The 18,275-nt window shown below is 34.8% G+C and overlaps 2 protein-coding genes across 5 annotated transcripts; one reads left to right on the forward strand and one right to left on the reverse strand.

The window, feature by feature from the left end:
- The first annotated feature begins 747 nt into the window (after nt 1-747).
- LOC100240863 (iron-sulfur cluster biosynthesis family protein) lies at nt 748-12,187 on the forward strand. 2 transcript variants are annotated; one of them, XM_010655786.3, is made up of 13 exons: nt 748-1,423; nt 2,239-2,346; nt 2,442-2,542; nt 2,673-2,756; nt 4,019-4,091; nt 4,172-4,237; nt 6,307-6,396; nt 6,690-6,755; nt 8,187-8,329; nt 8,421-8,507; nt 8,604-8,667; nt 10,769-10,912; nt 11,876-12,187. In XM_010655786.3, the coding sequence occupies exons 1-13, from the start codon at nt 1,067-1,069 to the stop codon at nt 12,017-12,019; spliced, it is 1,527 nt and encodes a 508-aa protein (XP_010654088.1). In that variant the 5' UTR covers nt 748-1,066; the 3' UTR covers nt 12,020-12,187. The 2 variants fall into 2 exon arrangements, with proteins under 2 accessions (XP_010654088.1, XP_019077385.1); XM_019221840.2 differs by having other exon boundaries at nt 830-1,423; nt 2,226-2,346.
- Nucleotides 12,188-12,980: 793 nt separating this feature from the next.
- LOC100855344 (uncharacterized) lies at nt 12,981-17,993 on the reverse strand. 3 transcript variants are annotated; one of them, XR_009466445.1, is made up of 6 exons: nt 17,481-17,992; nt 16,743-16,878; nt 15,920-16,657; nt 15,260-15,461; nt 13,577-13,943; nt 13,377-13,489 (listed from the first exon to the last, which is right to left on the reverse strand). XR_009466445.1 is itself a non-coding variant. In XM_003632598.4 (5 exons), exons 1-5 carry the CDS (start codon nt 17,555-17,557, stop codon nt 13,464-13,466), a joined length of 1,179 nt encoding a protein of 392 aa, XP_003632646.2. In that variant the 5' UTR covers nt 17,558-17,981; the 3' UTR covers nt 12,981-13,463. The 3 variants fall into 3 exon arrangements, 2 of the variants coding, with proteins under 2 accessions (XP_003632646.2, XP_059595158.1); XM_003632598.4 differs by lacking the exon at nt 13,577-13,943 and having other exon boundaries at nt 12,981-13,489; nt 17,481-17,981; XM_059739175.1 differs by lacking the exons at nt 13,377-13,489; nt 13,577-13,943 and having other exon boundaries at nt 15,043-15,461; nt 17,481-17,993.
- Between the last annotated feature and the right edge of the window lie 282 nt (nt 17,994-18,275).

The raw sequence follows: 18,275 nt of genomic DNA on the forward strand, positions 1-18,275 counted from the left end.
TGGTCCCTCTTATTCTTGGATTTCTTTGTTTGTTCTGTTGCAAGCTTTTTTTCCCCTCTTCAATGCTTTGGTTTCTAAGGGTTGAAGACCTATGGAATTTATTTTTAGCTTATGCTTTCTCTTTTTAATTTTATTTTGTTTTAATATTTGAAAAAGTTAGTGACTCACCTTAGGTATACATGGATATATATACACATGTATGACATGTGTACAAACGACATGTCAGACGAACGTTTTTTAGTAAGGAATCATCGATTTGGATGATTCATAATACATATTATTATTTGTACTACTTGCAAATTTTTAAAAATTTTCTTTTTAAGATCCAAAAAATTTCGAGTCTTGATAATACTTTCTTTTATAATATCCTTTTATCATTTTATTTTTAATTAACATAAACCAAGTCATATCGTAAAAAGTTTAAGTGAGGGCGTAATTGTCATTTCAATTAAAAATCCCTCAAAACCGTATCCTAATCCAGTCCTCATCGTGGTCGAGGAGAGAGGTAGAAGGAGATAAAGATAAGTTTTGACCAAGAGAATAAAATATAATTTTTTTTAATTTCAATTTTATTTTTGTTTAAAGGTTTTAGATGAATTTTGATATTATGGATTAAGATGATCAGATGATTTAGTTAGAATTAGAGAACGTTATTTGAGTTGACTCAAGAAATAATTGTTTAGTCGAAAATAGACGCCTGATCGGAAACAAAATACCAGAAACATCCTTGATGTCCAAATTCGAATTGCCAAGCCCCCCACCAGGCCACGGTTTGAGCCACAAATCAATGGACAGAGTTGTAAATACACATTAACGGCGTCCTCCACTCCTCCTTAGTCCTTCCTCATCCCTGTGGGCAAGCTTGGAATCTTTCTTTCTTCCTTTCCAAAAAAAAAAAAAAGATATTTAATAGAGAGAAAGAATAAAGGGTAGGCTGCAACCGAAAATTGGAGTCACTAGCGAAATCACTGACGGGAGCTATCAGGAAGAAGCTCTCTCCCACTATTCATGGCCAAAATTTAAAATTTTTGAAAATCCTTAAACTCTCGCTGAACTAGTAAATCTAATGGCCTCCATAGCCTCATGTTTCTGTTTAAAACCCTCCGTCGTGCTTAGACCTCCTAGTTTCCCTTCCAGATTTCAAGCCCCTGTTTTTTCTAGGAACTCCTGGAAATTTCACAATTCTAGGGTTTTCGTGCCTGTTGTCAGAGCGGGTCTTGATGTTGCTTCTGGAATTAGGCCTGGAGGCATTGTGGAGACTGATAAACTGCCCTCCAATGTACGGAAGCGTGCTATGGACGCCGTTGATGCATGTGGTGGTAGGGTTACTATTGGAGATGTGGCCAGCAAGGGTGGGCTTAAGTTGAATGAAGCTCAGAAGGCTTTGCAGGCCCTCGCTGCCGATACCAATGGTTTCTTGGAGGTAGTTATTTCTGATCCTATAGTTTTCGCCCTCTGTTTGGTCGCTGCGAAAATTTAGTAAAGGAAAAGCAAGCACATTTTGATTTTTACTTTATATTTTAGTCTCGAACTTCTAGTTCTTTCAAAGAAAGAATAAGAGAAGGGGATGCTTAATGCTTTTAAATGTTTATTTATTCTCGTTGATTTCATTTGTTTTCCTTATTCAATTTTTTTTGCCAGAAAATAACCTCTTATATATCTTTTCCAAAATCCATCTTTATCTTTTTGCCCTTTTCCTTGAAAAAAAGGGATCGCTATTTGATAATCCAAAAATGGAGTTTATTACTTATCGCTGAGTCTGGCACTCTCCGTGTTTTAAACTACCAAACCAAAGACACAAGTTTGTCCTCATAAGCTGAATGATGAATGAATTTATCACATCAGAAGCCAAGTGTTTTCAGAGCTACAAATGCAACACTAATCATTTTCTGAATTGAAAGAAACAAGCTTTCATATTTTTTTTGGACCTGGAGAAGGCTGAGCTTGTTGCGTTTCTCTTCAGTAATTGTACAAAAACGTTGTATAGATTACATTTTTCCCCAACGTCAATATTTCTGCCAATTGGAAGCATATTCTCTAAAAATTCATAATTTATAGGGAAAATTTCGCACCTGCTTTTTAGATTTATATTCTATGATTTGAGAATCAAATAACCAATTTTCACATGTTAGCGCTTCTTGTTTCTATAGAGTTTGAAATTGAAAGATACGGTTTGTTCATTGGCTCTTTGAAGTTCTTGATTTCGTGAGTGCAATCATTTCAAGATGGTTTGAACAGGTTTCAGATGAAGGGGATGTTCTTTATGTTTTCCCAAAGGATTATCGCTCAAAACTTGCTGCCAAGTCTTTTAGGATAAAACTTGAGCCTTTTGTTGAAAAAGCAAAGGTATTGATTTCTCATTATGTTTCTTGTTGAAATAGTAAATGCAAATTCATAAAGGTTGTGTCTGACCAAAATGTGATGCTATCAATCTTTGACAGTCAGCAGCTGAGTATTTAGTAAGAGTTTCCTTTGGGACAGCACTAATTGCTTCAATTGTTCTTGTTTATACGACAATTATTGCACTCCTCTCAAGTAGAAGGTATCTGTTGAACGTGATTCATCAAATTTTTGCAAGTTCTTGTTCTTGTTTGAATTTTTATTTTCATTAATCACCTTTGTAGTGGCAACACAATGACAATTGGATTGCTTTCATTTTTGTTGTGCAACAGTGATGAAGATAATCGTGGAAGACGTGGAGGCAGATCTTATGATTCGGGTTTCACTTTTTATTTAAATCCAGCTGATTTGTTTTGGTAATATTTCTGAACTGGCATTATATTTATTGTTGTTTTGAAACACATGACATGGATTGAACCAAAGTGAGGAATGGGTTTACCACTTTATAAAGAATGAAGTTGCTAATGCCCAAGGTCTTTATGGGTATATATCCAGATGAGCCTTAATCCTATAATTTCTTCCTTACGTATTGCTACTGTAGCCTTTTCCATGCCCAATGCTTCTAATGCTCTAATTGGTTTGTCAAATTAGAATTGAATTGAGGTGCAATTCTAATTAAAGTTTGTCAATAGAGAATTTGGAATTTAAATTGGCAACTGGGGGAAAGAAGGGTTAAGGATGTTTTGATAGCTTAGAATATTAATGTATTTCAGTTTTCTGAGAATAAATGTACTAGGAATTTTGGGCTGATTAGCAAGTGATCGAAAATTTTCCTGTTCTATATGCACAGGGTTATTCAAGAAGAGCAAAGTAAATGAATCATGATGACCAGTGGGGGAGGGTTTATGAATTATAAACACACCCATGCACGCCCAACTATCAACTATGTCTTAATCCTTGCTACTTTGGCGCATCTACATGAATCCTATTTACAGTTTCAAGAGTGTATTAATAGAACCTATTGACATTGAATTATATTTGCAGTGTTGGTAAAAAACTATCTTTCTCAGTCTATATTTGGCCTGCCTCTTGTGGGTCCATCCCAAACATGAACTCTGACATTGATTTCCTAAACCACTTTTAAAATGCTTAGTTTGCAATGGAGTCTTCAATTTGAACCTAGGTCCTGGTTGGACCCATGCATGATTAATAGGCATAATGCCCCTCCCTTCTCAGACTAAACCTGGGCTTTTGCCACCCTAGGCATGAGTAATGTTTATCCGTATCAACTCAGTCCCAGAAAAAAAAAAAAAGGGAGGTGATGATTATTTGGGAATTTGAAGATGCATTTTACCTATTTATGAGGCTTTTTAACACATGTTTTATGTTCTGAAATGTAAACCTGTTATTGGCACAAATTTTCATTTCTTTTTATTTTTTTAATTTTTCATATGAGGAGAAAAAAAATACTCTTCTTGTTCTTTGTACAATAAAACATGAAACATTCTCTACTCTATCCCATATGAACTGGACAACTATTCTCCTGTAGTGTTACAACAGTTCTCATTATGAACTGACAGACTATTACTTTTATGAAGTTGATGTTGATATCTTGAAATGTGGAAGAAACTTGAGGTAACCACACAATTAGTTGATCTCACATAAATATTCATTATAGGTACTGGGATCCATATTACTATAGGAGGCGACGAATACAGAAAGAAGATGATGGGATGAACTTTATAGAATCTGTATGTTAAAAAAAACTGAATTATGTCTTATGTTTATTGGTTTTGAAACAAATTGAACTTGATGAATAACTTGTATGTAGGTTTTCTCATTTGTATTTGGGGATGGTGATCCAAATCAAGGAATTGAAGACGAGAGGTGGAAGTTGGTAATACTTGAGCACTGAGTTCAGTGGTCCGTTACTTTCAATGTTTTTTTTTTCACCCATTGTTGTAACTTTTTTTATAAAACCTCCTTTCAGTAATTTTCTGCTTTTTAAAAGATGCATTATTTTGATTTTCAGCTCATGGAGTTTCAAATTATTTTTTGAAGGTAAAAAAAAATTATTTTTCAAATTTTCATGCAATTAGTTCATCTCTTTCACTAAGTTGATGTTTATATCCCAGAATCCATTGTTTATTGACATTTTATGATATTGATTTTGCACGTACTTTAATGAAACCTATACTGCACTATGAATGCTACTGGAGTCACAAAACAAATTGCTTACGGAAATTTTCTGTAAAAGGGACTTTCATGAGGTAGAATTTTGTCATATCAGTCCTGTGCATTGTCTTGTGTTTCACTTTCATCACCTTTAAAAGGTACCAAGAAAGGAAGAGTTTACAAAAAGACAGAATTACTAGTTTTTATTCTGTGCAATACACTGGAACTCCAAAACACTGGTGGATATCTTTTTCCATCAAAAAGTGATGGAAAAAAAGTAAGGGATGTAATAAAAGACATTAGCAGCATAATTTTATGCAATGGCAATGCACTGGAAAAGCCTGAAGCACTGAAGTACACTGTATGCTTGATCTAGTAAATAGGATCCATCAGATGGCTGTCCTGGATTCTCTTTAGCTGCTGAACTGGCAAGGTTTTACACTTTTAATAGTAATCCATGTTGCATGGTCTGGTGCTGGTGTAAGCTACAAGTATGCATTTAGGTGTCTAATCCTTTACTGCTGCACATTGTAGGATGCACTTGTAGACATGTGGATATGATATAATTAAAGGAAAATAGAAAGAAAAGTCAATTAAATATTAATAAAAAGCTAAACTATCCTTCTTTTCACTTTTATTTCTATCTTTTTTTTCTTATCCCTAAATACTTTTATAAAAGTTCAAACCTAGTAAACCCTCCTTTTCAATGTAATCATCTGCTAAAGAAGTTGAAAGTAAAAAAAGTAAATCAATGAAAATCAAATTGTACAATTATTCAACTAGAATCCCATACCTACACTCATGTCATGTTGTGTGGACATGAGAGATCATATGTAGTAACTTGATCATATTTGCCTAAGCTTCACAATAAAGGAGAGCCAAACCAAGAAAAAGCTTGATATCTCATGTAGGCTAAGGAAAGTATCTCTTCTTCTTTCAAAAGTAGTTTTAAAGGGATTCTTATTACTTAAGAATGATGATTGATAGGAATAATCCATCAATATATTAATCTTTATTTTCACACTCTTGCTCTAACCATTTCCTTGGGAAAGTTTAGGAAATTACCCTAGGAAATGAAAATAAGTTGAAATAAGTTCCAGAGTTGCCATAATAAGAATTGGTGGGGTTTCAACTGAAAAGAAAGAAGTGTTTGTTAGATTGAGATGGAAAATGCAAAAATAGAAAAAATGGGTCTTGGGCCTATATATGTACTAAAATACATTTTTGCTTATTCAGCAAACAAAGTTGGAACTGAATTATTCTAGATCCTATCAGCGAAATGGTTATTATATGTTTCAATATCATTCACCATCAATTACATTATCCGTTCCTTAGTTTTGAGGTTCCTTATAAAAAATAAAAAAAAAAGAATAAAAGAAAAAATCCTTAGTTTTGGGGTTCAGACTTGCCTCAAACTTTGGTATACTTTGAATGATCACTTATTCATTTAAATTAATACTTTCACCCCAATGTGTTTGGTTGCAAAGGATCAACTGCCTTCAGTCGTATGCTATGAAACAATGTAAGATTCCTCATTTCATGCATTCAAATTTATCTGGATTTTGGATGTCAGAAGACCACAGTGGTCGTGGACCAATGTGATGTCAATGCAAGTCCTTCCTTGATAGGTTCCCTACCTCCGACTTGTTTTCTTGATTTTCATTGAAACTTATGACTAACCTTTGATTGAAACTTAGAACTAACTTCTCAATTATTTTGCTATGGGTCAACGATTGATTTTTGTGGCAATGTAATGATGATATGGTTATTTTCCTTGATTTGTTATTGCAGATTGGGCAATACATATCTTCCAATGGTGGTGTTGTTACAGCTGAAGAACTTGCTCCATATCTTGATTTAGAGACTGCTGACAACAATCTAGTATGTCCATGTTTAATGTAATCTAGTTTGTCTAAAAACCCCAGTCTGATGTTTTGCTTCAGAATTTGGAAATTTATTTGTGCTAACTTCTCATTGGGAATACACATCAGTCCACATTATTTCTACTCCTTAATCAGTCACAGAACTTCTCATTGACTGATTGAAAATTTGGTAGTATTAAAAGACAAAAAAAAATTCTTACACTGTAGTAATGTCTTTTCTTTTTAATCTCTTATTCTGCTAATACACATTTTCTCTCTCTCTCTCTCTCTCTCTCTCTCTTTTTCTTATAGGTTGATGAATCATACATCTTACCTGTGCTTTTGCGGTTTGAAGGGCAGCCAGAAGTGGATGAGGAGGTGTGTTCAAATAATGTATCTAGAAAAATGCAACTGAGTTTTCTGATTAAAAAAAAAAAAAAAATGCTACTGAGTTTCTCTCTTTTTTTGGATAATTGTGTTCATTTGATCTTGTTTTGCGGATTGCCTTTTCTGATCTCTCAGTTAAAGGCTGTGTTTATCTGAGAATGTTTTAGTAGCATTGAAGGACACTAATGAATAAATTAGAAGCTCTGGATCAAATTATTTGTAAAAAGAAAGACATTTTGTCATGCCAAAGTTTATATTTTAACATGTCAGATCAAATCTGCTTCTAAGAAAATACTATCATCTGTATGCACAAACATGGATAGAGAATGAGACGTTTTCTTTGATAAGGAGAATATTACAATTTAATGCAAACTAAACAGACCAGTAATTATGAGTAAAAAGTAGATTTATTAAAATAAACAAATAAAATGTCATATTTAAGAGGAGCATGTGCTCATTTAGTTACAAGTTTAAAGAGTATTGTCAAATATCATTTATACAACTGATGTCATACTTGAACTCAATATAGTGAAATCTCAATCTATATGCCCTTAGCCAGGTATAGCAGTGCGGTACTTTTATGAATAATTCAGAGCATAACCTTTTTTGATGAGAATAATTCAGAGCATAACCTCAGAAGTGCTGTTTTGGAAGCTAACCTCATTCAGGTATATGATGACCCTGTCAAAGAGAATTAAACACATAATCATCCAGGACACTTGAAATGATACCACAAAACTAGGGCTTAATTAGACAAACATTTATCATCTATCTATTTCATTTAGAATATCTTGTTGCTTTAGCTCAGAGATTCTCCTTTTCTTTTTCATGCCTACCTATAACAGAGAATCCACTTAAAATATGCTGCTTTGTTTGTGGATATTTGGGAAAAACATTCATAAACAATCTTCGGTCCAGATAATTCTTGTAGCAGTTTTCTCCTAATAAGTTTTTTGGTCTTCTACCAAAAAGAAATTGATGTTCGTTTTAAGCTTCTGTAAACCTTACTAAATTCCACTTAAGAAAAATTGTGAGGGTTGTGATATCAAAAGACAAATCAAGTGTCCTCATCCCGAATTTCTCTATGGGTATTTTCTTATATTTTTTGTTCATGGTGGTAAAACGAGTCTTGAATAATGTCACTTGTCGTCACAATCAGCTAGTAGATCATTGTAAATCTATGAAACTATGATATTACATTCAATTTTATTTTTATTTTTTGTCTTAGCCTTATATCATGAATGACACTTCTTCTCTTGGATGAAATTGCTGAAGATTATGATATCTTCAGATAATCTTTAGCAATTTCATCCCAGAGAAATTTCTATCTTCAGCACTTCTTCTTGCCTATAAAAGAAAATGATATCTGCTGCCCATGGTACTTATTGACTTTTATTTACATAATCTGATATGTTTGTGCAGGGAAATATTCTCTATCGTTTTCCATCACTGCAACGTACAGCTTCATCACAGAGATCTGGAAGGAAGGAATATGTTGGGAAAAGGTGGACTGATTGGGTTGGTGGGGTTGAGAAGTTCTTCAAGGAGAAGAAATGGCAATTCAGGTTTTTAATTTAATTTTTTCTAATGATGTTAATGCAGGTAAGTTCTCTTCTATGATTAAGTTTCCCAATATGATTGGCTTCTTTCTTGCAGTAAAACTAGCAATTCAGAGAGGGCAATGGTCATTGGATTGGGTGGGCTTAATCTATTTGGAGTTATTATACTGGGTACTATGCTAAAGTAAGGTTCTATTACCATCCCTTATTGTTCTGTGTGTGCTTCTTTTAATTCATTTTTTTTATGTTGCTTACATTGCTATTGTGTTCTTACCTGAAGGAATGTTGCAGTTACACCAAGTGGATTCATTACATTTGTTTCTGACATATTTCCTCTACTTCAGGTGTGATTTGATGCTACACTTTCCAAATAAATAAGCTGTTTTCTGTGATCTAGGGAATATTATTATAAATTTGCTTCCGATGTGCTGCCTTAAAGTTTAGTAATCACATTTACCTGCCTGATTGTGGGGATGTGAGTATTATGTTTTCTTAGAGAAAACCAAGTAAAGGAAAATGGGCTGGCAGAAAGAACACAAATATTTCCTTCGATGGAGGCATTTTCTTATTGACTGTTGATGGATTCCCTAGAAATGACTTTAGAGGAGATAGTTGTCTTATTCACAATGTGAGAGGGTCTCATTGTTTCAGTAGCCATTCCCTAGTTCCCCATTTCAATTCATGCTCACGAGCTCCACCATAAGATTCCAAGGGTCAAAGAGGCCTGAGTAACTTTACAAAAGGACACGGTCTCTGCTCTGACTTCTTACATGCCATGCATTGTGTGAACCGTCATCATAGGGCACCATGGACCAGTCAATTGATAGGCAGTAAGATTGGGGCTGAAGCGTTTCTTCTTTGAAGTTGTCTCCTCTTATCAAGTGGCAGACTTCTTGGCAAATACTGGGAAACTGTAATTTTGCCAGTGCATACGTGGTATCTTTGCCAAAGCTTTAGTGGATGATACTAGGGGCAGTGGGTGCCTCATGTTGTCCTCTTTTTCCATTTTTTCCGATGAACTTCTGCCTTCTCAACAATATGCATATACATATATATATAACATTAAATAAATTGGGGAAAAACAAAGACACTTCTATTGCTAAAGGACCATAAGAAAGTTCAAGTGAGATGAAAGTAATAAATATTTCTTGTTTATTTTTTATGAGAAATTAACTATTCATTGATATCAATTCAGCACTATTAATAATATTCTTATTTGCCTATAAAAAGAACTATTCATTAATGTCAATTTTAGAATGAGAAATCCTTCCAAAATACAAAGGATGATCAAAAGTGAAAACCCAACAAGCATGCAAAATAACTATACTGAATAAGTATGAGACAGGAATATAAACAAAATATGCAACAATGTACAACTTAAGGGGAGGGAAAATCCCCTACAAAAGAAACCATCTGCTTAGCTCTGTGTTTAACTAAACAATCAGCAATCTCGTTCACTGAATGAGGGGACCAAGAGAAGGAACAATCCAAGCAGCTTGCTAGACCTAGGATTTGACATATCATATTTCCAATGATCTCTCTCCAACTTAGACATACATGAGATCGCTATAGCAAAATCTCTTTCCACCAAAAAATTGGATAGATTCAAAGCCTTAGCTTGCAAACACGGTAAAATTATCCAGACTGATTGTGTGGTAGATTCCTTGCACTTTTCCCCTTATGACACTTTAATATGCATTCTTTATTATTCATAAAAAAAAATGGTATAGTGGATTACAGGTATATTTGTGTTTTAATGGCAGCTGAAAAAAAAATAAAAAAAAAGCACGGATACATTTCCAATCCTTTGATCACTTTAAAGGTGAACATCTCCAGTAATGCTGCATTGTTACATGCCATTTAATCTAAGTTAGGCAACTAAGGTTGGTTGTTAATGATAGCAACAAACTCATTGATGCTGTTGTTTGGAGGTTTGAGATCTAGGATTACATCTTTTACTTGTGGCAATTGGTTCATTCAGAAATGGAATCTGTGGTTAGTCCTTTCTACTCTTTAGATTTACTACCCTTGAATGCTGAAGAATAAGTCTGTCTTGTTGGTTTTAGAACAAATAGTTGATACATTCAAAAGTTCTCACAGTTATGTGCTTGCTGCTCATGCCCTTGAGACCTTACTCAAGTGGCAAGGGATTGGGGTGGAGATATGGGAGGTTTCAGGTTCTGAGTCCCAACAGGACCAATATTTTCAGGACTTTAAAAAATGTTACCTAAAAGAAAAATCAAAACCAGAAACGAAAACAAAAAGGGCTGCTGCTAATCTGATCTCCAAGTAATTGGGTCATTGACTGGAAGAACCTTATTCTGTAGTTTTTAGCTACAGTTTGTGGTTGTTAAGCATTGCCTATTTTTTAGATTATTTGTTCATGTTTTTTAAGTATTGGTTAACCTCGCTTCTATCTATTTATTTATAACATAAACTTTGCAGATCTATGCAGGTTCTTTTTTTGCAATTCCTTTGACCCGGTGGTTCCTCATTCGCAATAAAAATGCTAAAATTGAGAAAAGGAACCTAGCAAGAGAACTCCGTGCTCGGGCCCTTGAATTACCAGATCTTTCCCTAAGACGAAAGGTATCTGTTTAAGTGCTTATTCTATGTTTTAGTTATGGTCTTGTGGTTAATTCTAATTGTGGTCTGAAATTTATTAGTTAGTTGCTTGTTTGACATTCTCCCCTTCCTCCCCACCCCCCCTCCACAAACACACACACCAAAGAAAAAAACAAAAAAAGAGGTGTTTGTTCTATGTTTTTTTTTTCCTTAATGGGATCCCCAAATTTCAGTTGAAAACAGACACTAAATTTTCATACTTCAAAACTGGCTTTTGGCTGCTAAAAGTAGTTGATTTTGTAACCATTTCATGCTTATATTGTACAGTAAAAACTAGGTGCATTTTGATTATTTTTATTCTAGAAAAGTTATGTGGTTGTTATCTTATGGAGGATGCAACTTGGTTCCAGGCAACCCAAGAACCATGATAAACTCCTCTTGGGTTGGTTTCTCTCAATTCTTATGCTTAACTTGGTGCCGCCTTGGGTTAAAGGATTTGAAATTTTGATTGAATTTTCTTTGAATCTTGGTCCATTGATAGGTTTAAACAACTGAAACAGAAACTAGCCTACAATCTTTTGGGGCCTTTATTTCTATGACTGGTTTGTGAATCAAACTTTTGTTCTTTTAATATGCACTTGTCCACAGGGGATTAACTAAATGGTAATTGATTCTTGGTGAGACTTGAGAGGATTTATCATGTATGAAGCTTTTGTATTAATTCTATACATGTCACAAATTGAGGCTTTTGTACCCCTTTTATAACGTTACACCGATCAAGGTTTGTGGACCTTCCACAATGATGATATACTGCTACCTTAATTCACTTTAATCTTTCATGGTCTAGCTGTTCAATTTTTGGTCTTTCATTGTAGCTGTTTGTCTTGCCTTTGCATTTTGTTTTTCCCTGAAGAAGCTTAATCCACGTAGATAAGCTTCCTTCCTTGAGGGATAATTAATTCATCTCTGTCACTGTTTATCTGTCAGCTTCTGAGTGCTCGGGACATGGCTCAGAGAACGGTCATTGGGCAGGATAGGATTGTCTATAGCACTGACAGGGACTTGTTTGAGCAAGACTATGATACCCAAGATTGGGATCAAAGATTCCGTGAGATTGAGAAGTCAGATTGAGAAGGGAGCTAGGACAGCGAATTTTACCTTTTGGCTATTGGTGAATACAGTAGAAACCAGAGAAGCCACCATATATTATGACTGTAATCGATATTTGATGACCACAAATGTATATGTGTTTGTAATTTGAATTTTTGTTTTTCTTATTGGAGGAATCCCATTATTGAAGTTGAAGCGGGTACTCTGTTTCCACTTGGACCTCTTCCTGCCTCAGCCAGGCTCAGAGCATTTGACAAATACAGGTATCCAGAAGCAGTTAATTTGATATTGTGGCTGCCCCATGAACAGAAGAGCTCGAGTAGCAGGTGCCCCTCGCTCTCACATCTAAATCCTGGCTTTTCTTAAAACGCCTGATAGCTCGGGGACCCTATTCATCTCATCATTTTCTGGGTACTTATACTTGGGTGTGCTAATATCTGGTCTAGTGACTTCGGCCCTATGCAGGGTGGTCGAAATACTGATGAGAGTCTTAAAAATTCATGTTTTCAGGTGTTGACCAAAACTAATTTGTACGAGTTGTAAGGGTTGAGCCTTTCCTACACTAAGAAAATGACAAATAATATTATTATAACTTGCAAAAAGAAATCTTTTTCACTTTAATAATAAAATAAAATATTTATTTAAAAAAGCGTGATAAGTTTGAAAAGTAATATTTAATTCACTGAACCATGTTACTAAGTACTGAATATTGATTACAATAAGCATTTTAAAAGTTTGGTCAAATTTTGTTTATTTTATAATAGTTATATCATCAATGTTTTTATTCTTACTTTCATTTTGTTATTTAATAATCTTTCAAGTCATATAATATTAAAAAATAGATCTTTATTTTTTTAAAGAGGAACTTCTAAAGAAAGTCACTTATAAAAAACCGCTAGTGAATGAATAGTGGCTTTCAAAAGAACAGACAAAGTAAATGCCACCCTCTGCTAAACACGTCACGAGAGAAAATAACAAATAATTTTAAAAAATAAAAATAAAAATCTTAGAAAAATGATTGTAAGAAGTCCCATGACGTGATTCACAACCATACACTGCCATATTACAAGATTCACAACATGGCAATACTACAAGAGCAACATATTCTGGCGGCGGCTCAGCATTCAATTGAAAATGCAAAGCTTTTTCAGGGGTTTGTGCAACACTAAAATTCTTTCAAGGGTGCTGAAAAAATTAACATTACACTCACTTCTGCCACTCAAATGCATTGCTAGCAGACGAGGTTGTTGTCATCATATTACCCCAAGATCCTTTCAACAGCCAGCTGCACACCGGTACACACTTTCAATAAGAACACAACAGTATTTACACCACCTGATGCAATATTTGTGCGCCAGGGAGTGGGAAGGTAGCTGGGCAGCAGTCATCATTTCCACCATTGATGTAAATCTGGAAGCACATCGACCGAAATAGGCTGTAAAATGCACCTATAAATAGACTGTTTTCAAGCAACTTGAAACAGCAGGATACCTGCATCACCAACATATGTTTACAAACATTAGTTTGGTTGTTGCTCATAATGGATCCTCACATTATATAATGCTCAAGAGATGCAACCTGTAAAACAACCACCACTCTCTCAAATATTCCAAATGGTGTAAGAGTGTCCTTTTCAGTGGAAATTTTTCCCACAAACTTGGCTGGAAGATGTCCAAAACTCTCTTTAACGAGAAGCATTGTAACAATATAGTTCTTCATTGAAGACCTTTTTATCTGGAATGGAACCTGGGCCCCCTATCTCACCCCAACCACTTGCCACCGACCCAACCACTGGAGGCACCATAATAATACAACTGTCATATTCTATCATGGAACTTGATCCATATGGCCATGGTCCCGTTTAGCATATCACAAGACAGATATTTTGTGAAAGTGCTTTAGGTGACAATTATAAACCACTCATTAGCTCCTGTGAAGTGCATCCCTATCCAATGAGAACCATCAAATGGTAAAATTATGCAGTGTCAACACTGAGTCCGGACACCAATTAAGCCATGTCATTATCAGGATCATTAAAATACTCCAATAAATGATAACACAAGCAATCAACCTGGGATAATGACAACCCAGACCATATGCTAGCCCTATTCAAAACATGCATGATAAAGAGGACTGAGGCCTAGCATTTGATGGATTTCATTTAGAATATAAAAAACATAAAAAATGATTCTGTTAGGATGCAATTTAAGTTATAACTATCAATCTGCATGCATCACCACAACTGTTTTCTGAGCATCACAGGAGCTGACACAAGGTGAATATTACAAGTACTGCAAATTCCAAGCAAAAAAGAAAAAAGATCTCTCTGCAACAAACGGAGATTAAGGTGGGGGGCGAGGGGTGGAGGAAATAGAATTTATAGTATATGATGCTTCTAGTAGCTTTCTTTATCCTGAGAAGGTACAAGAGAGTTCACTTAAAAAAGAACTTGATTTGCATAAATATGAATTAGAATACAATAAATCATAAGTTTCAGCTATAAGTAGCAGGCTCAGATAATGGAATAAGCTATAACTTCAATACCAGAGTTTGGACTCCACTGCGAAGCACACAACAGAACTTATATGGTTAAAAGAATGGGAGTACTTTTATTGCTCCATTTGTTCCTCCAATAACATTAAACCTCAAACCCTTTTAGCTCCTTATTTTCTTCACGACTAAAATTTAATGCACAGCTCACTCAGAGGGGCAGAGTATTGGGAAAGTAAAATTCAAAACTGCCTTGCCTTGAGGGCCAGTCCTAAGAAAGCATTTTAAAATCTTGATCCCGACTACTCAAAGGTCACAAAATAAACCCTCTTTCACTTTCCAGGATTCAAGTTCATTAGGTAAGGCATATCTAAACGTTCTACTTTGGCAACCTACCTACCACATCTGTCTTACTTTATTCAGCCTTGGGACTGGCTGCTCAAATTCTTTTCTAGTTGCACTTTTGGCAATTTTTTTTTTTGCATACACCAAATTTCAAAGTTCAAGATAAAAAATTCATACACAAAATAATCTAAATAAGATGAAGAAATATGTTTATGGGAACTACAAATACTATAATCATTTTATTTGTATACAGTTGTTTATCCATATACATACTAACATTAGTAGAGATTAACATTCTTCCTTATCAAGGGAGTTATTAACAAATAAACATAAATTAATCAGGTAAAATAATACTAAGTGATAAGAAGATTCTTTAAAATAAGGAACTGAATGAAAAAGTATATTTAAGAGGGATGATGTGCTCACCTAAAACTATTAGTGCAAAAAGCATCATCAATATCATTCGGACAGAATGGTGATCTACTTGTATATGATATCGTGATCTTTGATATCTTGACCTCCATACCCCTATCCAGCTATAAGAGTGTGTGACTTTTGCAGATAATTGAGAACATAATCCTTGAAAAATGCCATATCGAAAGGCTAATCTCATTCGTGCTTGATGACCCTGGCAAAGGGAAATAGACAAATAAGCATACACAACACTTAAATTGAAGCCACGAAATAAAGACTTAATCAGGAATAATATTGTCATTGAGAATGGAGATCTTTTCATAATCCCACTGTCAAATGCTTTTTCCAATCATGGATGAAACTGTCATTTTGTCAGGATAATTTTCAATACATTTTTACTGCATGTCAAATTTACTATATAGGATGCTATTCATTTATTTTTTATTTCTAGAAATACAGTATTATGCATTTTTCCTTGGTTTGGGACAAAAAATGCAGGTACCAGTTTCAGGTTTGCTACTAAGCCTAAGGCTAAGCTAGTTGTGGATTGCTCTTGTTCACTTTGAAACAATAGGTATGCCTTTATTTTATAGGAAAAACATTTATGTGTAGAGACAACCCGTAAAGATATTTTAATGAGGGAAACAACCAGCATGAGAGATGTAACATTACTGGTGCACCATGTGAAACATCCATTTGTGATGGGGAATGGCTTTGTTCTTCTCCATCTTTCAGCCTCTTTGTAAAATTCCTAGAGACCCTGCTTCCATAAGCAGGCCATAAATTAGCCAGGAAACAAAAGATGCCCATTCTGTTGTGGTATCCTCTCCCATCCTTGTGGAAGAAACTTTTATCTTTGGCTCCATCAGCTTCCAGATCCCAACTGCCATCTCCACCATGTTTGCCACCAGCAGTATCTTGCAGTGCCTCTGGTGCTTCAAAACTCAACTGTGCAGGATAATGAGAACCCACATTCCTTAATTTACCCTCCTTCGATGATTTAAAATCATGGTCTACATGCATAGCCCTGGCCATATTCAAGTTCTCACTTTCTCTAGTTTTTTGCTCAACAATCTCATCAGTACTGTCATTATAACTAGAAGTAGTGACTGGATCAAGAAACCTCCTCAAAATAGTACTATCTTCCTTTTCATAACGAGGAACTTGTTCAGTCGGATCTTGGCCAGAAAGAAATAATGCCAACCCATCTCTATCTTGTTCATTTAAATTAATCCACTCAGTATTTCTCACTGAATTTCCCATTGATGAATCCAACAAGCTTTTCTCCACATGTACAATTTGCTCCCTAATTGCTCTAATGAACTGTTTGTGTCTGGAAATCACATCTTCCCTCATTCGAGACTTGTCTGTTGCAGCTGACAGACTCACTGCTCTTTCAAAGTCCTCCAACTGATTCAGAGAAAATAACCAAGATAAGCTAACAAATACTTCCAACTGAACAGAGCGAAGAGTGAAGGTTGGCATTAATAAATACCTGCCATTTTGCTGTTTCAAGTGTTGTTGCAAGATCACGTCTATGATACTCTATTGATGTGAGTAGCTTTGGATCTGAATGGTGTCCTTGAACAAGGCCTTGCTCATGCAAAAGAAGGCGAAAAATTGATTCCATCCTAGATATTAAGCCAAGATCTTAATTTTTGGATTCATTTCTAATATAGGGTATTCATAAAACATTCCAAATATAGCCAACCAAACCAATTTCCATTACCCTAAACGAGATAAAGAAAAAAAAAATGGTAGGATTAAAGAGCCGCATGAATTTAAGTTAAATGGAATCCATAGTTTCACCAGGTCCAATTTAACAAGAATGTAACATGCAAAATTCTGATCCCACATATTCTCAGCATCCAAACACAGGGCGTTATACGGAGGAAGCATAATTTTGTATCAAATAAGTGCTCCATGCCGAGGGGCTGACGACATGATTAGCACTAAGCCCACAACCCAGTACCTTTCATAACACAAAATCGAAGGCCCAAAATGAAATGAAGTTGTGAATATTCATTTTTACGACACATTCATTAAAAAATAAAACAGAACTTCACCGAAATGAACCTAGTACAAATAATCAGCTCATTTGAGTAACTTGAGTTCTTCATCTTATGTTTTGGAACCCAAGATAACAAACAAGACTCAAAACCTTCACTTTCTTTCTTTTCTTAACTTTTCCTTGGCTTTCTCAGCAAACAAACGGATAGGAAAGAGAACTAACCTGTCTGCAGAATCTTGAACGACTTCGGCCGCCGAAAACAGAGGGTCTGATTCCCATTGGTGGAAGCTTGTCGCCATTTCCAGCACCACCAATACAACAAAAAATATATAGAAATATGCTAATTAAAATATGTATATCTTAGAGAGAGAAAAAAAAATAACACTTCTATTTTCTCCAAGAATTGACAACAAAAAAATCAGAAAATAAAGATTAAATTGAAATGTCGAGAAATGAGAGTGGATTTCGATGTAACAATTTTGATTCAAATTTCACTGGAGAAAAATGCTTCTAGGGCTTAGGGTCGGGAAAGAAAGAAGAATGAGATCGGAGTGGAGTCTGGAGAAAAAGATCCAGTGTAACAGACCCCATATACTACACTGTTGCCAACTAATATACGCTCGCCGCATCTATAAAATTGCATCTTTTTGCATTCATACCCTTTCCCAAAGCGGTTGCAACTTTTCAACCGTTATTCCTAAAAATTGCGCTCCAGTCCCTCCTTACTTCTGTTTTTATACATGTTCCCCACACAAACTCACTGCTCCAATCTACCTTTAAAGAATTTCATGGCGTATGGGTGTTTCACACTAATTTAAATTTCTCTTCCATGTTTATATTATTTGAAAATTGTTTGATAATTTAAATTTTAGTAAATAATTATTTATCTATTTTTAATAATATTCATGATTAAAATGTTTAAAATTTATAAAATATGTTATTTTATAATATATTTTACACATTTTTTCAATAATAATTCATAAGAGAATTTTATATCTAAATTAATTAAGATAAAAT

This window comes from Vitis vinifera, chromosome 8 (assembly GCF_030704535.1).
Source record: "Vitis vinifera cultivar Pinot Noir 40024 chromosome 8, ASM3070453v1".
Classification (NCBI taxonomy): Eukaryota; Viridiplantae; Streptophyta; class Magnoliopsida; order Vitales; family Vitaceae; genus Vitis; species Vitis vinifera.

Coding starts and splice junctions, on each gene's coding strand:
- LOC100855344 (XM_059739175.1), bottom strand. CDS start 17,557: ATGGCGACAAGCTTCCACCAATGGGAATCAGACCCTCTGTTTTCGGCG. Junction 16,879..17,480: donor GTTCAAGATTCTGCAGACAG/GTTAGTTCTCTT, acceptor CTTAATATCTAG/GATGGAATCAATTTTTCGCC. Junction 15,462..15,919: donor ATGTTTCACATGGTGCACCA/GTAATGTTACAT, acceptor TCCCTTTGCCAG/GGTCATCAAGCACGAATGAG.
- LOC100240863 (XM_010655786.3), top strand. CDS start 1,067: ATGGCCTCCATAGCCTCATGTTTCTGTTTAAAACCCTCCGTCGTGCTT. Junction 1,424..2,238: donor ATACCAATGGTTTCTTGGAG/GTAGTTATTTCT, acceptor TGGTTTGAACAG/GTTTCAGATGAAGGGGATGT. Junction 8,508..8,603: donor ATACTGGGTACTATGCTAAA/GTAAGGTTCTAT, acceptor TCTTACCTGAAG/GAATGTTGCAGTTACACCAA.